Source organism: Suncus etruscus, chromosome 10 (assembly GCF_024139225.1).
Source record: "Suncus etruscus isolate mSunEtr1 chromosome 10, mSunEtr1.pri.cur, whole genome shotgun sequence".
NCBI classification, from domain to species: domain Eukaryota; kingdom Metazoa; phylum Chordata; class Mammalia; order Eulipotyphla; family Soricidae; genus Suncus; species Suncus etruscus.
Window position 1 is genome coordinate 52035627 of NC_064857.1, and position 20039 is coordinate 52055665.

A 20039-nucleotide genomic window follows, 5' to 3' on the forward strand; every position below is an offset into this window, starting at 1 on the left:
TTTTGTTTTTCCCCATTTGTAAAGGAGGTTGCATGTTTTACAACACTGCCAATGATGGCTTAATGCATAGATTGTTCCAACATCTTTAGATCACCAACATCCCTTAACCAGTGTCTCCAATCTCCTCCACCATTTTTTGCCTCACTTTGTCTTAATTTCTTCTAGAAAAACCTTACCACTGTTTTATTAAAACAGAACTCATGAAAGCAGGGATATGGCTCAAACTCAGATGAACCTACTTATCACATATATTGAACTGAGTTTGACTGCAGCAACACAAGACCCCTCGGACCACCACATGTGGCCTGGACCACCTCAGCACCTCTGGGTCTAACCAGCTTTTCATTGGGAGTCCAAGCATAGCATCATCTTACCCTGTTGTCTGCATACCAGGATTGCTCACAAGACTTTTGTGCACGGTTTATAAGGACCTCTTCCCCACAAATAAAATTCACAATAAAAAGATGATGAGGGAAGATATCACAAACCAAATTTGTTAGCAAGTTAAGCTAACATCCTGTCGGGAACACCATTACAAATGTCTTCAGTTTACAATTTGATTGATATTTTATACTTTTTTTCACTTTATTACAAAAAAAATAAAAACCTAAAAATCTTTATTTTTACCCTTTTTATAAAGCACATACATCCTCTATCTATATTGATTTGTATGACTTTTTAAAATAATATCTTACAATCGAAAGTCTGGGTGGAATTAACAAAGAAATAAGTAGGTATCTGAAATATATAGAGAACACTCAGGACAAAAGATTAAGGGAAATGGTTTGAACATTAATTAATTATCCTAAACCCATTGATTTGCCATTCCTTTTCAACTCAAAGTACATGATTTGAAGTATCAACATAAAGCTTTAATTAAAAAATATTGATCGGAACACAGCAAAATAAGCTCTCCAGTGCCTGACTTCAGGTAGGAGTGCCTCCATTCACAACGATGGGGGATAATTCCTGCCTGGCTTTGGGCTACAGCAGACTCTTTTAAAAGCGACACCTGGGGCTACTTCCTGATCCCCTGTGTCAATCAAAGAAGAACACAGGAAAAAAAATAAGAGTGCGGCTGCTCTGTGAAAGAACCCCATCGCCACATGGAGTAAGAATCACTTCAAGTGTGGCAATGGGGAAACAATGCAGGACAACAGCATGCATAGAGAATGAAGGTGGCAGGTTTGATGAACTAAAAATGCAAACCACCTAATTAACTTCTCAGATAAAGAGTTTAGAATAGAAATATGAAGAATGTTCATAGAATTCAAAGAGAGCATAGATCGATCTGAACAAATCACAAATATAGAAATCAGAAAACTCCAAATTGAAATAATGGGACTGAAAGATGCAGTAGAGGATGAAAAACTCTATGGAAAGCCTCTCCAACAGAGTAATAGCAGCTGAAGACAGAATTAGTAACCTGGACCTGGAAGATGAGATGCATAATAACTCCATACAGTAGAAAAGATTGGAAAAGAGCCTCAAAGCAAATGATCAGACAATGGAAAAAATACTCAAAGATTTTGAATAGATGAAAATAGAAATGTTGGATAAATTCAACAGAAACAACATAAGAATCATTGGAGTCCCAGAAACCCAGGAAGAAATTCTCCAGGAACATCATTACAAAAAAATTCCCAGAGATAAAGACTGCATACATCCAAACCCTGCATGCCAAAAGAGTACAAGCTAAAAGAGACCCAAAGAAAAGTACAACACACATCCTAGTCACAATGACAAATCCAAAAGATAGGGATAGAATACTGTAAGCAGCAAGATCAAAAAGGGAAATTACATTCAAAGGAGCATTCTTAAGATTTACAGCAGACATGTCACAAGAAACTCTCAAGACCAGAAGACAGTGGTGAAATATTGTGACAAAACAGAATGAAATGGATGCTTCACCTAGAATACTACATCCAACCCAACTCATGTTCAGGTTTGAAGGTAGGATATGGATAAGCAACAGCTCAGAAACTTTACAGATGCAAAACCAACCTTAAAGGAGAAATGGAAAGGTCTACTTTAAGACAAGACAGGCCAACAAACTTATACACAAAGATGACATTAAATTCTATGACAATCATTTCCCTCAATGTCAACAGACTAAATGCACCAATTAAGAGACAAAGAGTGGCAAAAAGAATAAAAAAGATGAATCCAACCTGCAAGAAATGCACCTGAATAGTCAGAACAAACATAGACTCGAAATCAAAGGCTGGAGGAAAATCATCCAAGCAAACAACAACCTTAAAGCTGGGGTAGTCATATTAATATCATATAATACAAACTTTAGACTCAGAAAAGTTGTAAGGGACAAAGATGGACACTTTGTACTAATAAAGGGATATGTGCAACAGGAAGAAATTGCACTACTAAACTTATATGCACCCAATGAGAGACCAGCAAGATATCTAAGACAATAATTGAAAAATTTGAAAGAGGACATCAATAATAACACAATAATTATGGGAGACCTCAACACGGCACTGTGAACACTTGATAGGTCAACCAGACTGAAACCCAACAAAAATATACTAGCCCTGAAAAGAGAAATGGAAGAAAGAGGCCTCGTAGATATATATAGGACACTCCATCCCCAGAAACCTGGATACCTATTCTTCTCCAGTGTACATGGGTCATTCTCCAGGATATATCACATGCTGGTAAATAAAACACACCTCCATAAAATCAATAGGATAGAAATTTTTCAGGCTACCTTCTCTGACCACAAGGCTCTGAAATTAGATGTGAACTACAAAGGGACACAGAAGAAAAACTTTAACAACTGAAAATTAAACAGCCTATTACTGAACAATCAGTGGGTCTGAGATGAAATCAAAGAAGAAATCAAAAATTTCCTGGAAACAAATGACAATGAAGACACAAACTATCAGAACCTATAGAACACAGCAAAAGCAGTACTGAGAGAAAAATTATAGTCTTGCAAGCACACATCAGGAAGGAAGAAGGGGCATACCTGAATAGCTTAATGATGCATCTTATAAAATTAGAAAATTATCAACAAAAGGAATCAAAAATAGGGAGACAGAAGGAAATAACAAAGTTTAGATCAGAAATCAAGAAGTAAAACCCAAAAAACAACCTGAAAGATCAATGAAAGCAGAAGTTGGTTCTTTGAAAAAATAAACAAGTTTGATAGACCATTGGCAAAATTCACAAAGAAAGAGAGAGAAACCTGACAACTATATTTAGAAATGAAAAGGGGGAGATCCCTACAGAATTGCAGAGATTCAAAGGGTAATCAGAGACTACTTTGAGAAACTCTATGCCACCAAAAATGAGAACCTCGAAGAAATGGTTAAATTCTTGGACTCATAACCTTCCACTGTTGAATAAGGAGGATGTAGCATATCTAAACACCCTCATCACTATTGAGGAAATTAAAATGATATTCAAATGTCTGCTCAAAACAAAAATCCAGGCCCAGATGGATTCACTATTAAATTCTTTCAAACCTTTCAAGAGGAACTAGTATCAATCCTGGCCAGGCTCTTTCATGAAATTGAAAAAATGGAAACACTTCCAAACTGCTTTTATGAAGCCAACATCACCTTGATACCAAAATCAGATAGAGATGCTGCCAAAAAAGAAAATTACAGACCAATATCGCTGATGAACACAGATGCAAAGATTCTCAACAAAATCCTGGCAAATAGGATCCAATGCCTCATCAAGAAGATTAATCACTACGATCAAGTAGGTTTTATCCCAGAAATGCAAGGATGGTTTAATATCTGTAAATTTATCAACATAACACACAACATCAACAACAACATCAAAAATATCACACAATTATATCGATAGAAACAGAGATAAGGTCCAAGACTCATTCTTTTTTTTTTAGTTTTTAGTTTTTGGTTTTTGGGCCACACCCGGCAGTGCTCAGAGATTACTCCTGGCTATCTGCTCAGAAATAGCTCCTGGCAGGCACAGGAGACTATATGGGACACCAGGATTCAAACCAACAACCTTAGGTCCTGGGTTGGCTGCTTGCAAGGCAAACACTGCTGTGCTATCTCTCTGGCCCCCCAACACTCATTCTTGATAAAAAAAAAACTCTTAGCAAGATGGGAATAAAAGGAAACTTTCTCAATATAGTTAAAGCCATCTACCACAAACCAATGACAAATATTATCCTGAATGGAGGAAAATAGAAAACCTTCCCTCTAAATTCTGGTACAAGACTCCTATTTACCACTCCTATTCAATAAAGACAGACTGTCAGATCAGTGGAATAGGCTTGAGTACTCGGAAAATGTTCCCCAGACATACTGTCATGATGATAATAATGCTTCTGTAATAATACAAAAAAGGTGGAGAATGTGGATATTCCCCTCCCCAACTCATCTATCCCACCTGAATTCATATCCCACACTGCACCTCAAAAGAAATAGTGCCCAGGATACAAGAGCCATCCACTACTGAGTGGGAGGAATTATTCAGCCAATACCCATCAGATAGGGGACTAATATCAAAAATATACAAGGTGCTGACAGAACTTTTTTTGAGGTGTGTCCCTAATAAAGAAAATCTTTTTTTTAATTATTTTTATTTAAACACTGTGATTACAAATATGATTATAGTTGTATGATTACAGTCATGTAAAGAACACCCCCTTTCACCAATGCAACATTCCCACCACCAATTTCCCAGATCTCCCTCCTCCCCACCCCACCCACACCTGTACTCGAGACAGGCTTTCTACTTCCCTCATTCATTCACATTGTTATGATAGTTTTCAGTGTAGTTATTTTTCTAACTGCACTCATCACTCTATGTGGTGAGCTTCATGTCATGAGCTGCACCTACCAGCCCTCATCTCTCTTGTCTCTGAGATACTGTTAAAAATGTCTTTCAATTGTCTTAAAACCCATAGATGAGTGAAACCATTGTGCATTTTTCTCTCTCCCTCTGACTTACTTCACTCAGCATAATAGATTCCATGTACATCCATGTATAGGAAAATTTCATGACTTCATCTCTCCTGATGGCTGCATCGTATTCCATTGTGTATATGTACTACAGTTTCTTTAGTCACTCATCTGTTGAAGGGCATCTTGGTTGTTTCCAGAGTCTGGCTATTGTAAATAGCGCTGCAATGCATATAGGTGTGAGGAAGGGATTTTTGTATTGTATTTTTGTGTTCCTAGGGTATATTCCTAGGAGTGGTATAGCTGGATCGTATGGGAGCTCAATTTCCAGTTTGTGAAGGAATCTCCATATCACTTTCCATAAAGGCTGTACTAGACGGCATTCCCACCAGAAACGAAAGAGTTATTTTCTCTCCACATCCCAGCCAGCACTGCTTGTTTTCCTTCTTTGTGATGTGTGCCAATCTACTATGAGGTGGTACCTCATAGTAGTTTGATTTGCATCTCCCTGACGATTAGTGATGTTGAGCATCTTTTTATGTGCCTTTTGGCCATTTGCCTTTCTTCTTTTACAAAGTGTCTGTTCATTTCTTCTCCCCATTTTGTGATGGGGTTAGATGTTTTTTCTTGTATAGTTCTGTCAGTACCTTGTATATTTTGGATATTAGTCCTTTATCTGCTGAGTATTGGGTGAATAATTTCTCCCACTCAGTGGGTGGCTTTTATATTCTGGGGACTATCCCCTTTGAGATGCAGAAGATTCTCAGCCTAATATAGTCCTATCTGTTTATCTCTTCCACTTGTTTGGAGAGTGATGTTTCCTCCTTAAAGATGCCTTTAGTCTCAATGTCATAGAGTGTTTTACCTACATGTTGTTCTATATACTTTATAGTTTTAGATCTGATATTAAGGTCTTTAATCCATTTGGATTTTACCTTCATTAATGGTGTTAGCTGGGGGTCTGAGTTTGCTTTTTTGCAAGTGGCTAACCAGTTGTGCCAACACCACTTGTTGAATAGACTTTCCTTGCTCCATTTAGGATTTCTTGCTCCTTTATCAAAAACTAGGTGGCTATATGTCTGAGGAACATTCTCTGAGTACTCAAGCCTATACCACTGATCTGTGGGTCTGTCTTTATTCCAATACCATGCTGTATTTATCACTATTGCTTTGTAATACAGCTTAAAATTAGGGAAAGTAATGCCTCCCATATTCCTTTTCCCAAGGAGTGTTTATTGTTCCAAATGAATTTCAGAAGTGTTTGATCCACTTCTTTGAAGAATGTCATGGGTATCTTTAGAGGAATCACATTAAATCTGTACAATGCTTTTGGAAGTATTGCCATTTTAATGATGTTGATCCTGCCAATCCTGAGCAGGGCATGTGTTTCCATTTCCACATGTCCTCTCTTATTTCTTGGAGCAGGGTTTTATAGTTTTCTTTGTATAGATCCTTCACATCTTTAGTCAGGTTGACTCCAAGATATTTGAGTTTGTGTGGCACTAATGCGAATGGGATTGTTCTCTTAATGTCCATTTCTTTCCTATCATTACTGGTGTATAAGAAGGCCATTGATTTTTGTGTGTTAATTTTGTAGACTGCCACTTTGCTATATAAATCTATTATTTCTGTCACCTTTTTGGTAGAGTCTTTAGGGTTTTCTAAGTAGAGTATCGTGTCATCTACAAACAGTGAGAGCTTGACTTCTTCCTTTCCTATCTGGATTCCCTTGATATCTTTTTCTTGCCTAATCATTATAGCAAGTACTTCCAGTATTATATTGAATAGGAGTGGTGAGAGAGGACAGCCTTGTCTTGTACCAGAATTTAGAGGGAAGGCTTTTAGGTTTTCTCCATTCAGGATAATATTTGCCATTGGCTTGTGGTAGATTGCCTTAACTATATTGAGAAAGGTTCCTTTATTCCTATCTTGCTGAGAGTTTTCATCAAGAATGGGTGTTGAACCTTATCAAATGCTTTTCTTTGGATCTATTGATATATGACCATGTGTTCTTTATTTTTCTTGTTGTTGATGTTGTGTATTATGTTGATAGATTTATGGATGTTAAACCATCCTTGCATTCCTGGGGTGAAACCTACTTGATCATAGTGAATGATCTTCTTGATGAGGCATTGGATCCTGTTTGCCAGGATTTTTTTGAGGATCTTTGCATCTGTGTTCATCAGGAATATTGGTCTGTAATTTCTTTTTTGGCAGTATCTCTATCTGGTTTTGGTATTAAGGTGATGTTGGCTTCATAAAAGCTATTTGGAAGTGTTCCTGTTTTTTCAATTTCATAAAAGAGCCTGGCCAGGATTGGTAGTAGTTCCTCTTGAAAGGTTTGAAAGAATTCATTCGTGAATCCATCAGGGCCTGGGCTTTTGTTTTTGGGCAAATCTTTGCTTATGAATTTAATTTCCTCAATAGTGATAGGGGTGTTTAGATATGCTACATCTTCTTTATTCAACCGTGGAAGGTTATATGAGTTCAGAAATTTATCCATTTCGTCCAGGTTCTCATATTTAGTGGCATAGAGTTTCTCAAAGTATTCTCTGAATACCCTTTGAATCTGCAGTATCTGTAGTGATCTCCCCCTTTTCATTTCTAATACTCGTTATCAAGTTTCTCTCTCTTTTTCTTTGTTAGTTTTGCCAATGGTCTATCAATCTTGTTTATTTTTTCAAAGAACCAACTTCTGCTTTCGTTGATCTTTCGGATTGTTTTTTGAGTTTCTATTTCATTTGTTTCTTCTCTCAGTTTTGTTATTTCCTTCTGTCTCCCTATTTTTGGGTCAAAACTTTTTGTTGATTATTTTCTTTTTTCTTTTTTTCTTTTTTTTTTTTTTTGTTTTTTTTTGGGCCACACCCGGCAGTGCTCAGGGGTTACTCCTGGCTGTCTGCTCAGAAATAGCTCCTGGCAGGCTCGGGGGACCATATGGGACACCGGGATTCGAACCAACCACCTTAGGTCCTGGATCGGCTGCTTGCAAGGCAAACACCGCTGTGCTATCTCTCCGGGCCCTGTTGATCATTTTCTTTTTTTTTTTTTTTTTGGTTTTTGGGTCACACCCGGTGATGCTCAGGGGTTACTCCTGGCTATGCGCTCAGAAGTCGCTCCTGGCTTGGGGGACCATATGGGATGCTGGGGGATCGAACCACGGTCCGTCCTAGGCTAGCGCAGGTAAGGCAGGCACCTTACCTTTAGCGCCACCGCCCGGCCCCCTGTTGATCATTTTCTAATTTGATAAGCTGTGTCATTAAGCTATTCATGTATGCTCCTTCTTCCTTCCTGATGTGTGCTTGCAAAGCTATAAATTTTTCTCTCAGTACTGCTTTTGCTGTGTCCCATAGGTTCTGATAGTTTGTGCTTTTATTGTCGTTTGTTTCCAGGAAATTTTTGATTTCTTCTTTGATTTCATCTCGGACCCACTGGTTGTTCAGTAGTAAAGTGTTAAATTTCCAGCTGTTAAATTTTTTCTTCTGTGTCCCTTTGTAGTTCACATCTAACTTCAGAGCCTTGTGGTCAGCAAAGGTAGCCTGCAAAATTTCTATCTTCTTGATTTTATGAAGGTATGTTTTATGTGCCAGCATGTGGTCTATCCTGGAGAATGACCCATGTACGATGGAAAAGAATGTGTATCCAGGTTTCTGAGGATGGAGTGTCCTATATATATCTACTAGGCCTATTTCTTCCATTTCTCTTTTCAGGTCTAGTATATTTTTGTTGGGTTTCAATTTGGTTGACCTATTAAGTGTTCACGGTGCCGTGTTGAGGTCTCCCACAATTATTGTGTTATTATTGATATCCTTTTTCAGATTTGTCAACAATTGTATTAAGTACTTTGCTGGCCCCTCATAGGGTGCATATATGTTTAGGAGAGTGATTTCTTCCTGCTGTACATATCCCTTGATTAGTACATAATGTCTTTTTTTTTGTCCCTTACAACTTTTCTGAGTATAAAGTTGATGTCATCTGATATTAGTATGGCCAACCTCGCTTTTTTAAGGGTGTTGTTTGCTTAGATGATTTTCCTCCAGCCTTTAATTTTGAGTCTTTTTTTTTTTTGTGGTTTTTGGGTCACACCGGGCAGTGCTCAGGGATTATTCCTGGCTCCAGGCTCAGAAATTGTTCCTGGCAGGCACGGGGGACCATATGGGACGCTGGGATTCGAACCGATGACCTCCTGCATGAAAGGCAAATGCCTTACCTCCATGCTATCTCTCCGGCCCCAATTTTGAGTCTTTATTTATTCTGACTATTCAGGTGTGTTTCTTGTAGGCAGCATAAGGTTGGGTTCAGTTTTTTGCCTCTTAATGGGTGCATTTAGTCCATTGACATTGAGAAAGATAATTGTCATGGGATTTATTGCCATCTTTGTATAGAAGTTTGGTGTGTTTGTTGGTCTGTCTTGTCTTTAGAATAGATTTTTCCATTTTTCTTTTAAGGCTGGTTTTGAGTCTGTAAAGTTTTTGAGCTGTTTATCTGTGAAGCCAATCCTGAAAGTGAGTTTTTCTGGGTGCAGTATTCTTGGTGAAGCATTTATTTCATTGAGTTTTGTCACTATATCCCACCACTGCCTTCTGGCCTTGAGTGTTTCTGGTGACAGGTCTGCTGTAAATTTCAAGGATGCTCCCTTGAATGTAATTTCCCTTTTTGATCTTGCTGTTTGCAGTATTCTATCTCTGTGGGATTCATCATTGTGATTAGGATGTGTCTTGGGGTGTTTTACCTGGGGTCTCTTTTAGCTGGTACTCTTCGGGCATGCAGGATTTGGTCACATATTTTCTTTAACTCTGGTAGTTTCTCTGTGGTGATGTTCTTGACTGTTGATTCTTCCTGGAGATTTTCTTCTTGGGTCTCTGGGACTCCAATGATTCTAAGGTTGTTTCTGTTGAGCTTATCAAAGACTTCTATTTTCATCCGCTCATATTCTTTGAGTAATTTTTCCATTGTCTGATCATTTGATTTAGGGCTTTTTTCCAATCTCTTCTGCTGTGTGGAGTTGTTATGCATTGCATCTTCCAGCACACTATTTCTATTCTCAGCTGCTGTTAACCTGTGGGAAAGCTCATCCATTATGTTCTTCAATTCGTCTACTGAGTTTTTCAGACCTGATATTTAACCTAATATTTCAGTTTGGAGTTTTATGATTTCTATCTTCATATTCTCTTGATTCTTATTAGTGTTCTGATCTATACTTTCTTTGAGTTCTGTGAGCATCTTCCATATTTCTCTAAACTCCATATCTGAAAGACTACCTAGGTGGTTGGCCGTTGTTGGGTCATCAGAGTTTCCATCTTCATTCTCTATGCCTGATGTTGGTCTTCGTAGTTTCCCCATTGTCACGCTTGTGTTGTGGGTTTTTCTACTTGTTGTGGTGGTATTCATTTGACCCCTTATAGGTGGGCTTGAGGGGCCCAGCAGAGTCAGCTTTATCCGAAACTCTGGCCTGGAAAGACTCACCTCAGCTGAGGCAAGCTGTCAGGTGATGAATGCCAGAGAAGATCAAAGTTCCCAGCTTGAAGCAAGCCGGGGGAAGCCTCAAAATGTCTACCGAGGTTAAGGGGCCCAGCAGAGTCAGCCTTATCCACAACTCCGGCCTGAAAAGACACACCTCAGCCGAGGCACGCCCTCAGAGAATTAATGCCAGAAAAGATCAAAGTTCCCAGGTTGAAGCAAGCCGGGGGAAGCCTCAAAATGTCTGCCCCTGACAGAACTTAATACAAAAACAAAACAAAACAAAACATAACTCCACCAAAAAATGGGGAGAAGAAATGAACAGACATTTCCTCAAAAAAGAAATACAAATGGCCAAAAGACACATGAAAAAATGCTCCACATCACTAATCAGAAGATTCAAATAAAAACAACTATGAGGTACCATCTCACACCACAGAGATTGGCACACCTCACAAAGAATGAGAACACTCAGTGCTGGCAGGGATGTGGAGAGAAAGGAACTCTTATTCACTTCTGGTGGAAATGCCGTCTGGTCCAACCTTTATGAAAAGTGATATGGAGATTCCTCCAAAACCTGGAAATTGAGTTCCCAGACAATCCAGCTATACCACTCCTAGGGATATACCCTAGGAACACAAAAATACAATACAAAAATCCCTTCCTTACACCTATATTCATTGCAGTGCTATTTACAATGGCCAGACTCTGGAACCAAGAAGGGCAACGAAGATGCCCTTCAACAGATAAATGGCTAAAGAAACTGTGCTACATATACACAATGAAATATTATGCAGCCATCAGGAAAGATGAAGTTACGAAATTTTCCTATACATGGATGGACATGAATCCATTATGCTGAGTGAAATAAGCCAGAGGGAGAGAGATAGATGCAGAATAGTCTTACTCATCTATGGATTTTAAGAAAAATAAAATACAGTTTGCAATAATTCTCAGAGACAAAAGAGAGGAGGGCTGGAAGGTCCAGCTCATGATGTGAAGCTCACCACAGAGTGGTGAGTGCAGTTAGAGAAATAACTACACTGAGAACTATCATAACAATGTGAATGAATGAGGAAGTAAAAAGGTGTGGGGTGGGGAGGAGGGAGACTTGGGACATTGGTGATGAGAATGTTGCACTGGTGATGGGGGGTGTTCTTTACATGACTGAAACCCAACTACAATCATATTTGTAATCAAGGTGTTTAAATAAAGATATTAAAATATTGATCAAGGACACCAGGCGGGGAAAATCCGCGAGAGTACACCGGCCAGTGGGGCCCAACTGTGAAAAACTGTGAGTGTGACCTGTCTATGTCTGTCTACTGTCCTCTTGCGTGAAACTCGCGAGTGGGGCAAAAAGAGGCTCCAGCAGAGCATGGCCGCTCCGCTTCGCTACGCGGCCATGCACTCTTTCTAAGGAAAGAACACCATTGCAACAAGAAGGAAAAATTACACTAAGAACGGTGCTATATCACAGAAGCAAACATTTCTCTCTGGACTGTCTTCTCTGTTGCATGCTCGGGCCTAAGATTTGATCCAGTGTGAGGCTTCATCCACGGAGGACTCCCCTCCCTTAGAGGCAAGTCAGCCCATCCAGAAAGGGAGGAGCCAGAGGAGTGTGCTGCCTGCATCATATAGACAATGAATACCACCACAACACGTAGAAAAACCCACAATACAAGTGTGACAATGGGGAAACAACGCAGGCCAGCATCAGACATAGAGAATGAAGATGACAATTCTGAGGACCAGATAATGACCAACCAACTAATCAACCTCTCAGATAAGGACTTTAGACTAGCAATATGGAAGATGCTCAACGGACTCCAAGAAACCATGGATCGAGTTGAACAGAACACTAATAAGAACCAAGAAAATATGAAGACAGAAATCACAAAACTCCAAACTGAAATAACATGTCAACTAACAGGACTGAAAAAGTCAGTAAACGAAGTGAATGACAAAATGGATAAGCTCTGGGACAGGGTATCAGAAGCTGAGAATAGACTTGGTGCTGTGGAAGATGAGATACATAACAATTCCATACAGCAGGAGAGATTGGACAAAAAACTTAAAGCAAATGAGCAGACAATGGAAAAATTAGTCAAAGAATGGGAACAGATGAAAATAGAAGTCTATGATAAGATCAACAGAAACAACTTAAGAATCATTGGAGTCCCAGAGACCCAGGAAGAAAATTTCCAGGAAGAATCAACGGTCAAGAACATCATTAAAGAGAAACTCCCAGAGCTAAAGAATATATGTGATCAAATCCTGCATGCCCGAAGAGTACCAACCAAAAGAGACCCCAGAAAAACCACCCCAAGACACATCCTAGTCACACTGACAAATCCCACAGATAGAGACAGAATTCTGAAAACAGCAAGATCAAAAGGGGAAATCACGTTCAAGCAAGCTTCCCTGAGATTTACAGCAGACCTGTCACCAGAAACACTCAATGCCAGAAAGCAGTGGTGGGATATTGTGACAAGACTGAATGAAATGAATGCTTCACCCAGAATACTATACCCAGCAAAACTCACTTTCCGGTTTGACGGAAGAATACATGGCTTCACAGACAAAAAACAGCTCAGAAACTTCACAGACGCAAAACCAGTCTTAAGAGAAAAACTGAAAGACCTAATCTAAGACAAGACTACCCAAAAGACACACCAAATTTTGAAATAAAGATGGCATTAAATCCCAGGACAATTCTTTCTCTCAACGTCAATGGACTAAATGCACCAGTTAAGAGACACAGAGTGGCTAAATGGATCAAAAAACTCAATCCAACCTTCTGCTGCCTACAAGAAACGCACCTGAATAGTCAGAACAAACATAGACTCAAAATAAAAGGCTGGAGAAAAATTATCCAAGCAAACAACACCCATAAAAAAGCTGGAGTGGCCATACTAATATCAGATAATGCAAACTTTATACTCAGGAAGGTTGTAAGGGACAAAGATGGACATTTTATATTAATCAAGGGGTACGTAGAGCAGGAAGAATTCACTCTCCTAAACATATATGCACCGAATGAGGGGCCAGCAAAATATTTAATACAACTGTTGACAAATCTGAAAAATAATATCAACAACAACACAATAATTGTGGGGGACCTTAACACGGCTTTGTCAACACTGGATAGGTCAACCAGACTGAAACCCAACAAGAATATACTAGACCTGAGGAGAGAAATGGAAGAAAGAGGCCTAGTGGATATATATAGGACACTCCATCCCCAGAAACCTGGATACACATTCTTCTCCAATGTACATGGGACATTCTCCAGGATAGACTACATGCTGACACATAAAACATACCTCCATAATATCAAGAGGATAGAAATTTTGCAGACTACCTTCGCTGACCACAAGGCTCTGAAATTATTTGTGAACTCCAAAGGGACTCAGAAGAAACACTTTAACACCTGGAAGTTAAACAGCCTCATGCTCAATAACCAGTGGGTCCGAGATGAAATCAAGGAGGACATAAAAAGGTTCCTGGAAACAAATGACAATAAAGACACAAACTATCAGAACTTATGGGACACAGCAAAAGCAGTACTGAGAGGAAAATTTATAGCTTTGCAAGCACACATCAGGAAGGAAGAAGGAGCTTACCTGAGTAGCTTAATGACACAGCTAATAGAACTAGAAAATGCTCAACAAAAGGACCCAAGAATAGGAAGACAGAAGGAAATAACAAAGCTGAGAGCAGAAATCAACGAAGTGGAAACTCAAAAAACAATCCGAAAGATCAACGAAAGCAGAAGTTGGTTCTTTGAAAAAATAAACAAGATTGATAGACCACTGGCAAACCTAACAAAGAAAGAGAGAGAGAGAAACTTGATAACTCGTATCAGGAATGAAAAAGGAGAGATCACTACTGATATGACAGAGATTCAAAGGGTAATCAGAAACTACTTTGAAAAACTCTACGCCACTAAAAATGAGAACCTGGAAGAAATGGATAAATTCTTGGACTCTTATAATCTTCCACGGTTGAAGGAAGAGGATGTAGCATATCTAAACACCCCCATCACCATTGATGAAATTAAAACAGTAATCAAATGTCTGCCGAAAAACAAAAGCCCAGGTCCAGATGGATTCACTAATGAATTCTATCAAACTTTCCAAGAGGAACTACTGCCAATCTTGGCAAGACTCTTTCATGAAATTGAACAAACAGAAACACTTCCGAATAGCTTTTATGAAGCCAACATCACCTTGATACCTAAACCAGACAGAGATGCTACCAAAAAAGAAAATTACAGACCAATATCACTGATGAATTCAGATGGAAAGATCCTCAACAAAATCCTGGCAAGTAGGATTCAATGCCTCGTTAAAAAGATCATCCACTACGATCAAGTAGGTTTCATCCCAGGAATGCAAGGCTGGTTTAACATCCGTAAATCTATCAACATAATACACAACATCAATAACAAGAAAAATAAAAACCACATGATCATATCAATAGATACAGAGAAAGCATTTGATAAGGTCCAACACCCATTCTTGATCAAAACTCTCAGCAAGATGGGAATGGAGGGAACCTTTCTCAATATAGTGAAGGCCATCTACCACAAGCCAGTGGCAAATATTATCCTCAATGGAGAAAAACTGAAAGCCTTCCCTCTAAATTCTGGCACAAGACAAGGCTGTCCTCTCTCACCACTCCTATTCAACATAGCACTGGAAGTACTTGCTATAGCGATTAGGCAAGAAAAGGATATCAAGGGAATCCAGATAGGAAAGGAAGAAGTCAAGCTCTCACTGTTTGCAGATGACATGATACTCTACTTAGAAAACCCTAAAGACTCTATCAAAAAGCTTCTAGAAACAATAGACTCATATAGCAAGGTGGCAGGCTACAAAATTAACACACAAAAATCAATGGCCTTTCTATACACCAATAGTAATAAGGATGAAATGGACATTAAGAAAACAACCCCATTCACAATAGTGCCACACAAACTCAAATATCTTGGAATCAACTTGACTAAATATGTGAAGGACCTATACAAAGAAAACTATAAAACTCTGCTCCAAGAAATAAGAGAGGACACACAGAAATGGAAACGCATACCCTGCTCATGGATTGGCAGGATTAACATCATCAAAATGGCAATACTCCCCAAGGCATTATACAGATTTAATGCCATCCCTCTAAAGATACCCATGACATTCTTCAAAGAAGTGGATCAGACACTTTTGAAATTCATTTGGAACAATAAACACCCTCGAATAGCTAAAGCAATCATTGGGAAAAAATATGGGAGGAATTACTTTCCCCAACTTTAAACTGTACTACAAAGCAACAGTTATCAAAACAGCATGGTATTGGAATAAGGATAGGTCCTCAGATCAGTGGAATAGGCTTGAATACTCAGAAAATGTTCCCCAGACATACAACCACCTAATTTTTGATAAAGGAGCAGGAAATCCTAAATGGAGCAAGGAAAGCCTCTTCAACAAGTGGTGTTGGCACAATTGGATAGCCACTTGCAAAAAATTGAACTTAGACCCCCAGCTAACATCATGTACGAAGGTAAAATCCAAATGGATTAAAGACCTCGATATCAGCCCCAAAACCATAAGATATATAGAACAGCACATAGGCAAAACACTCCAGGACATTACAAGCATCTTCAAGAAGGAAACTGCACTCTCCAAACAAGTGAAAGCAGAGATTAACAGATGGGAATATATTAAGCTGAGAAGCTTCTGCACCTCAAAGGAAATAGTGCCCAGGATACAAGAGCCACCCACTGAGTGGGAGAAACTATTCACCCAATACCCATCAGATAAGGGGCTAATCTCCAAAATATACAAGGCACTGACAGAACTTTACAAGAAAAAAACATCTAATCCCATCAAAAAATGGGGAGAAGAAATGAACAGACACTTTGACAAAGAAGAAATACATATGGCCAAAAGACACATGAAAAAATGTTCCACATCACTAATCATCAGGGAGATGCAAATCAAAACAACGATGAGATACCACCTCACACCCCAGAGAATGGCACACATCACAAAGAATGAGAATAAACAGTGTTGGCGGGGATGTGGAGAGAAAGGAACTCTTATCCACTGCTGGTGGGAATGCCGTCTAGTTCAACCTTTATGGAAAGCGATATGGAGATTCCTCCAAAAACTGGAAATGGAGCTCCCATACGATCCAGCTATACCACTCCTAGGAATATACCCTAGGAACACAAAAATACAATACAAAAATCCCTTCCTTACACCTATATTCATTGCAGCACTATTTACCATAGCAAGACTCTGGAAACAACCAAGATGCCCTTCAACAGACGAATGGCTAAAGAAACTGTGGTACATATACACAATGGAATATTATGCAGCTGTCAGGAGAGATGAAGTCATGAAATTTTCCTATACATGGATGTACACGGAATCTATTATGCTGAGTGAAATAAGTCAGAGAGAGAGAGAAAAACGCAGAATGGTCTCACTCATCTATGGGTTTTAAGAAAAATGAAAGACACCCTTGTAATAATAATTTTCAGACACAAAAGAGAAAAGAGCTGGAAGTTCCAGCTCACCTCAGGAAGCTCACCACAAAGAGTGATGAGTTTAGTTAGGGAAATAACTACATTTTGAACTGTCCTAATAATGAGAATGTATGAGGAAAATGGAGAGCCTGTCTAGAGTACAGGCGGGGGTCGGGTGGGGCGAAGGGAGACTTGGGACATTGGTGATGGGAATGTTGCACTGGTGATGGGTGGTGTTCTTTACATGACTGAAACCCAAACACAATCATGTATGTAATTAAGGTGTTTAAATAAATTAAAAAAAAAGAAAAAAAACAAAAACAAAATAAAATAAAATATTGATCAAGGTTCTGTGGCTTACAATACTATTAAATAATGGTTTTATGCACACAATTCCACCACACTCATCATAGTGTATCCATCTACTCTAAAGCCTCCATCTCCCCAAATCAATTTTAAAGATCAGTTCTTCCATTCTGTTGCCTTTGGTCCTTTGTTGCTATTTTGTTGTGTAACTTTAGGCTCTATCTATGAGAGATCATTTTGTATCTTTTCCTCTCCTTTTGACTGACTTTACTCAGCATAATACCTTCTAGTTCCATCCATGATGGAAGTTGCACTTTTTCTTTCCTAGATCTTCATAGTAGTCCATTGTTTATATATATGTATATACAACATCTTTTTATTAACAATTTTATATAAATTATGTAAAGACCATGTATCCTATAGTTGATTATAATACATTTGTTTCCAGGTGTGAGCGAAATTATTAAAAAAGAAAAGAAAGAATAAAGAAAAGAGTACAACAATAAAAGTTTCAAGAATTATTGTATCTCATAATGAGGTCATTAAGTCATTGTCAGAAGTTTTAGAAATCTCTGTTGCTAGTTGTTTATTCTGGTACTTCTTTTGTTTCTGAACATGAATCTATGGAACTGGCCAAGTGTAGACATGGCAACTGCATTTTAGTACAACTTCTTGATCTATTCATCTGTTGTTGAACAAAAACGTTTAAATATTTAAATCAATTAAAAGTTAAATAACATTGAAAAGAACGTGTAAAACCAGGGGCCAGAGTGATAGCACAATGGTAGGCCGTTTGCCTTGCACGTGGCCGATCTAGGATGGACCTTGGTTTAACCCTCCCCCCCACCCCCGTGTCCCATATGGTCATTCAAGCCAGGAGCGATTTCTGAGCACATAGCCAGGAGTAATCTCTGAGTGTCACAGAGTGTGGCTCAAGAGAGAGAGAGAGAGAGAGAGAGAGAGAGAGAAGAACTTGTAAAACCAGAATATTTCCCTGCCAGAATTTTCTTTAAGTATATGCTTTTTTTCCCCTTAATTGCATTCAGCATTATCCTGTTTTCATTATAATATTCAAGGAAGACAGATTCTATTGCTGCTCTCTTTCCATCTGTCACCTGCAGAGTTCTACTTTCAAGAGGCCCTTTTACATCAACAGGCTGTGACGCTGCCCCCGAGCCTCCACTTGCAGATCCTGAGCATCCCAGGCTGGCAGTACAGCAACAATCACCAGGAACATCTACAGATGCTGAAGGAAGGTGGGCATGGAACGAAGGACCCAGTCATATTCTTCCCCTTACTCTTACAGTCATATTCTTCCCCTTACTCTTACACTCTCGTAACAGCACCAGACAAAGGGACCCTTCTCAGAATTATTATAATTCACCAAGCCACCAAATCCCCTCACATGACAAATGAGAAGACTGGGGCCCCCAAAGAGGCTGGGGGTGGGGTAACCAGGAGTCCTCAAGAGTGGAAACATTTGATGCACTGTTCCGGAATGACAGTGTCCAGAGATATTGACAGGGAATGTGAGAAGGCTTCCTGTTAGAAAGTGTGATGCCTGAAGCCGGGCGGTGGCGCTAGAGGTAAGGTGCCTGCCTTGCCTGCTCTAGCCTTGGACAGACCGTGGTTTGATCCCCCGGCGTCCCAAATGGTCCCCCAAGCCAGGAGCAACTTCTGAGAGCATAGCCAGGAGTAACCCCTGAGCGTTACCAAGTGTGGCCCAAAAACAAACAAAAACAAAAAACAAAAAACAAACAAACAAAGTGTGATGCCTGCAAGGGGACACATGTGTTCTTGCCAAGCTCCAGCTGCTTCTTCCTTCCCCTTTACACTGGGAGGGAAGAGCCTCCCCCAGAGCTCTCACATCTCCATTTCAATAGTTGGTAAGTTGGGTTACACAGCAGAGAGTGCAAATAAGTGTCTTCTACTTAAGAATAAAGAACCCTGGGCCTGCAGAGATAGCACAGCGGCGTTTGCCTTGCAAGCAGCCAATCCAGAACCAAAGGTGGTTGGTTCGAATCCCGGTGTCCCACATGGTCCCCCGTGCCTGCCAGGAGCTATTTCTGAGCAGACAGCCAGGAGTAACCTCTGAGGAACGCCGGGTGTGGCCCAAAAACCAAAAAAAAAAAAAAAAAAAAAAGAATAAAGAGCCTTGCCTGTACATGGAGCTGACTCAGGGGGACATGAGAGCGGAGTGTGGAGGGGACCTTGTGGATCCCAGGCTTGCCCTGGAGCCCTGGGGCTGGAGGGTCTCATTCTCTTTTCCCCGTCCTTAAAGACCCCATGGAAGAGAAAAGTCCCAACCTGCAGCGCATCCTGCTGCGTCTCCACCACTTGTTTGAGATAAAGGAAGACCCGGTCCTGTCTCAGCCAGTGACCCTGGACCTGAAGGTAAACCATGCCCATCCCACACCCACCCCATACCCTCCCCAGGTCACATGGCAATCTCTCTGGTAGATGCTCTGGAGGAAAGAAAAGCCCAAGTATAAAAATCTACCCCCAGACTTGCTCCTAAAGCAGAGATAGGTCAGAGAACACTCACCAAGAGCCTTTTTCCTTTGTTAGACCCCAGACAGATGTTCATTCTTTTCTGTATTGAGCACCTGGTAGTCCTCAGGGCCTAATCCTGGTTCTGTGTTTAAGGATCACTTCTGGTGGTGCTCAGAGAGTCTATGGGGTGCCATGGGCAAGGCAAGCACCCTAGCTTCTGTATTAAGGCTCTAGCCTATACTTATTTCTTTCTGTGACAAAGTACAAAAGTCAAGCTAATTTTTGTTTGGTTAGAAAGCTAAACAGATTCTGCATAATTCAGTGAGCAGGATGTTCTCCTTTCTGTTCCAGCTTTT

The 20039-nt window shown here is 39.8% G+C and overlaps 1 protein-coding gene across 1 annotated transcript in view; it reads left to right on the forward strand.

Annotated features, from left to right (window-relative positions):
• Positions 1-20039, forward strand: part of LOC126020187 (epididymis-specific alpha-mannosidase-like) — an 87229-nt gene that overhangs the window by 20353 nt on the left and 46837 nt on the right. Inside the window, 3 exon segments of the mRNA XM_049781649.1 lie at positions 13403-13408; positions 18329-18446; positions 19472-19584. Coding sequence (XP_049637606.1) covers positions 13403-13408; positions 18329-18446; positions 19472-19584 — 237 coding nt within the window.